Below are 2,506 nucleotides of genomic sequence, written 5' to 3'. Positions count from 1 at the left end.
CATGTTATTGAGATGCTTGGCCCGTGTAGACAGGGGTGTTTACATATATCTGCATTGAGATCACCCATGATAATAGTAGTACCAAGCTGACAGAGGTTATCATAAATGTCTAAAATCTCATTAAGTGCATCACAATAAACAGAGTGTAGTACATTTGTTGAGGGCAGTCTACATGCAATAATAAAACATCTGTATGATGTTTACGGGACAGTTTGACTGCTATTGCATGACTTGTGAGAGTTGAGACAGCTTCAGCTTTCCAGTTACTCTGCTTATTAATTAAAATGGCTAATCCACCTGAACCCCTAGAACATGAAAGATTACGAGGAACAGCTTTGTATGCCATTAGGTTAGTGTCATGAAATGCTGTTAAGTTGTCTATGTTATCTGTAGATAACCAGTGCTCCTGTAGAGCAAATGACGTCAACCGGAAGTGACAAAGTTTTGGTTATATAGTCCGAACCATGTAAAACACCTCTCACATTCCATGTCAGAAAGGATAGAGCCATAAGGATATGCGAATACAAGTTATATACATCATGATATATTGTCTAAATAACATATCAAACATAGTCACCTTAAAAGTTGTGGTTGTCAGCTTGATCATATGAGTATCTCATCCTGCTTTTAGGAACATAGTCCTTACTTCTAATATCCGCTGGCCAGAATTCTGGATTACCTGACACAACAGCTTCATAGTCATCAAAGTCAATGTTAACTTGCACTGTATAAGTATCCTGGTAGTTATGACTTTCTCATCGCCAGAGGCATGATTGACTCACCGGAGAGAATCTGGAATGCCGATGAGACTGGCTTTTCCATGGGAAGCAAGGCGAGTACAGTGGTTGGACCAACCAGGAGAGGCAGCACTTCTTCACAGGTGCCACATGCATCTGGAGGATCAAGCAAACAACGGTCCACGGTGATGCTTTGTGGATGTGCCGACGGCAGGATGATGCCTCCATTTTACGTATATCCGGCTCCTAAACCAAGGGGCTATAATCCGTTGTCAGGTGTACCTGAAGGGAGTTCATTTGATTATACCAAAAAGGGTTGGATGGATGCAATTGCTTTACGAGCCTTTGTGCAGCACTTTGATCTGCACTGTGGGAGGGAAAGGCGTGTGGTCCTTCTGATCGATAGCATAAGTAGTCATGTGGATTTCCAAGCTTTCCAGGATGCTAAGGAAAGGGGCACTGAGTTGTACAGAATTAAAGCCAATGCTACACATGTTATGCAGCCTCTCGACAAAGGATTGTTTTGGCCCTTAAAGACACGATGGAACCAGGTAGTTAGGAAGCACAGCCAAGAGCACCCAGGTTTGTCCATTGGAAAGGAAACATTTGCTGAGAAACTGCAGGAGGCTTTTCTCTTATTCTATAAGCCACCCACAGTCATTAATAGTTTTCGATCTTCTGGCATCTTCCCGGTTGACAGCTCTGTCATCACATTGGATCATGTGAAACCTGTACTCACATTTGCAGTCTGTGAGGAACATGAAGGACCTAGCTCCAACGCGACCACTGTAACCCAAACACACAGTATATCGGATGAGAACACAGGTGCTGCTATGGCCTTAAGATCCCTGGAAGATGCTTTGTCAACACCATTAAGGGAGAAGTACCAGAAACGTATCCAGGAGGGATATGATGTAGTTGGGCTGTCTCCATTATTTGACACTTACAAGAAACGTTATGATAAGTCATGCATGAAGACTACCAGTATCCTTGATGCAACCTGAACCACTGCGGACATGTCTGGAATGGAGCTCCATGCTAGCGCTGCCACATTGTTTGATATGACTGAAGATGATGATGGAGAGTCGTCCTTTGATGTTGATACGTTGTCGGTATCCCCAATCCTGCAAGAATCTCTTGTACTGCCACATTTAAACAAGCACGTTTCTTTGCGTAAGAGAATAAGAGAACCCATGTTCTTGATAATATGCCAGACAATGTAACGTCAGATGAATGCATCAGGGGCATGAGTTTAAAGAATCTTCAGAAAGTTAGACAGTTTGCCAAACGAGAAAAAAAGAGCAAAGGCTCAGTTTATGTTGCAAGGAGCCGCTCCTGCCAAGGGAAAGTCATTTGGAAGTCAGAAGAAGGCTTCAGTCAGAGTTAAACCAGTGGCTACTCCAGAGGAGGAGGATGCCATCTGTATGGGTGTCCTTGGTCCAGTCCTGTTTGTGTTGTATACCGGATATGTCGGAAGGATAACTACAGACCACACAGTTTCTCATCATGCCTACGCTGATGACACACCCAGCTCCTGAAAGCATTTCATCTGTCAGATCTATCTACGTCTCTTCAGTGCATCGCTGAATGTACGCAGGACACCAAGTGCTGGATGACAGGAAACATGCTTAAACTTAATGACACAAAAACAGAAGCAGTTCTCATTGGTACAAAGCAACAACTCAGCAAGGTCAAAACCGACACCCTTACAGTCGCAGACTCTGACGTCAGATTCTCTGATGTGGTTAAGGACTTGGGTGTCCACATCG

The 2,506-nt window shown here is 43.7% G+C and overlaps 1 protein-coding gene across 1 annotated transcript; it reads left to right on the top strand.

Annotated features, from left to right (window-relative positions):
• Positions 1-769: 769 nt before the first annotated feature.
• LOC124279861 (jerky protein homolog-like) lies at positions 770-1,741 on the top strand. The gene has a single exon (XM_046715739.1). It carries the CDS (start codon positions 770-772, stop codon positions 1,739-1,741), a length of 972 nt encoding a protein of 323 aa, XP_046571695.1.
• Positions 1,742-2,506: the final 765 nt, after the last annotated feature.

Source organism: Haliotis rubra, unplaced genomic scaffold (assembly GCF_003918875.1).
Source record: "Haliotis rubra isolate DU_JTF1 unplaced genomic scaffold, ASM391887v1 Scf107, whole genome shotgun sequence".
In the NCBI taxonomy this organism is placed as follows: Eukaryota; Metazoa; Mollusca; class Gastropoda; order Lepetellida; family Haliotidae; genus Haliotis; species Haliotis rubra.
This window is presented reverse-complemented; position numbering and strand designations above follow the sequence as displayed.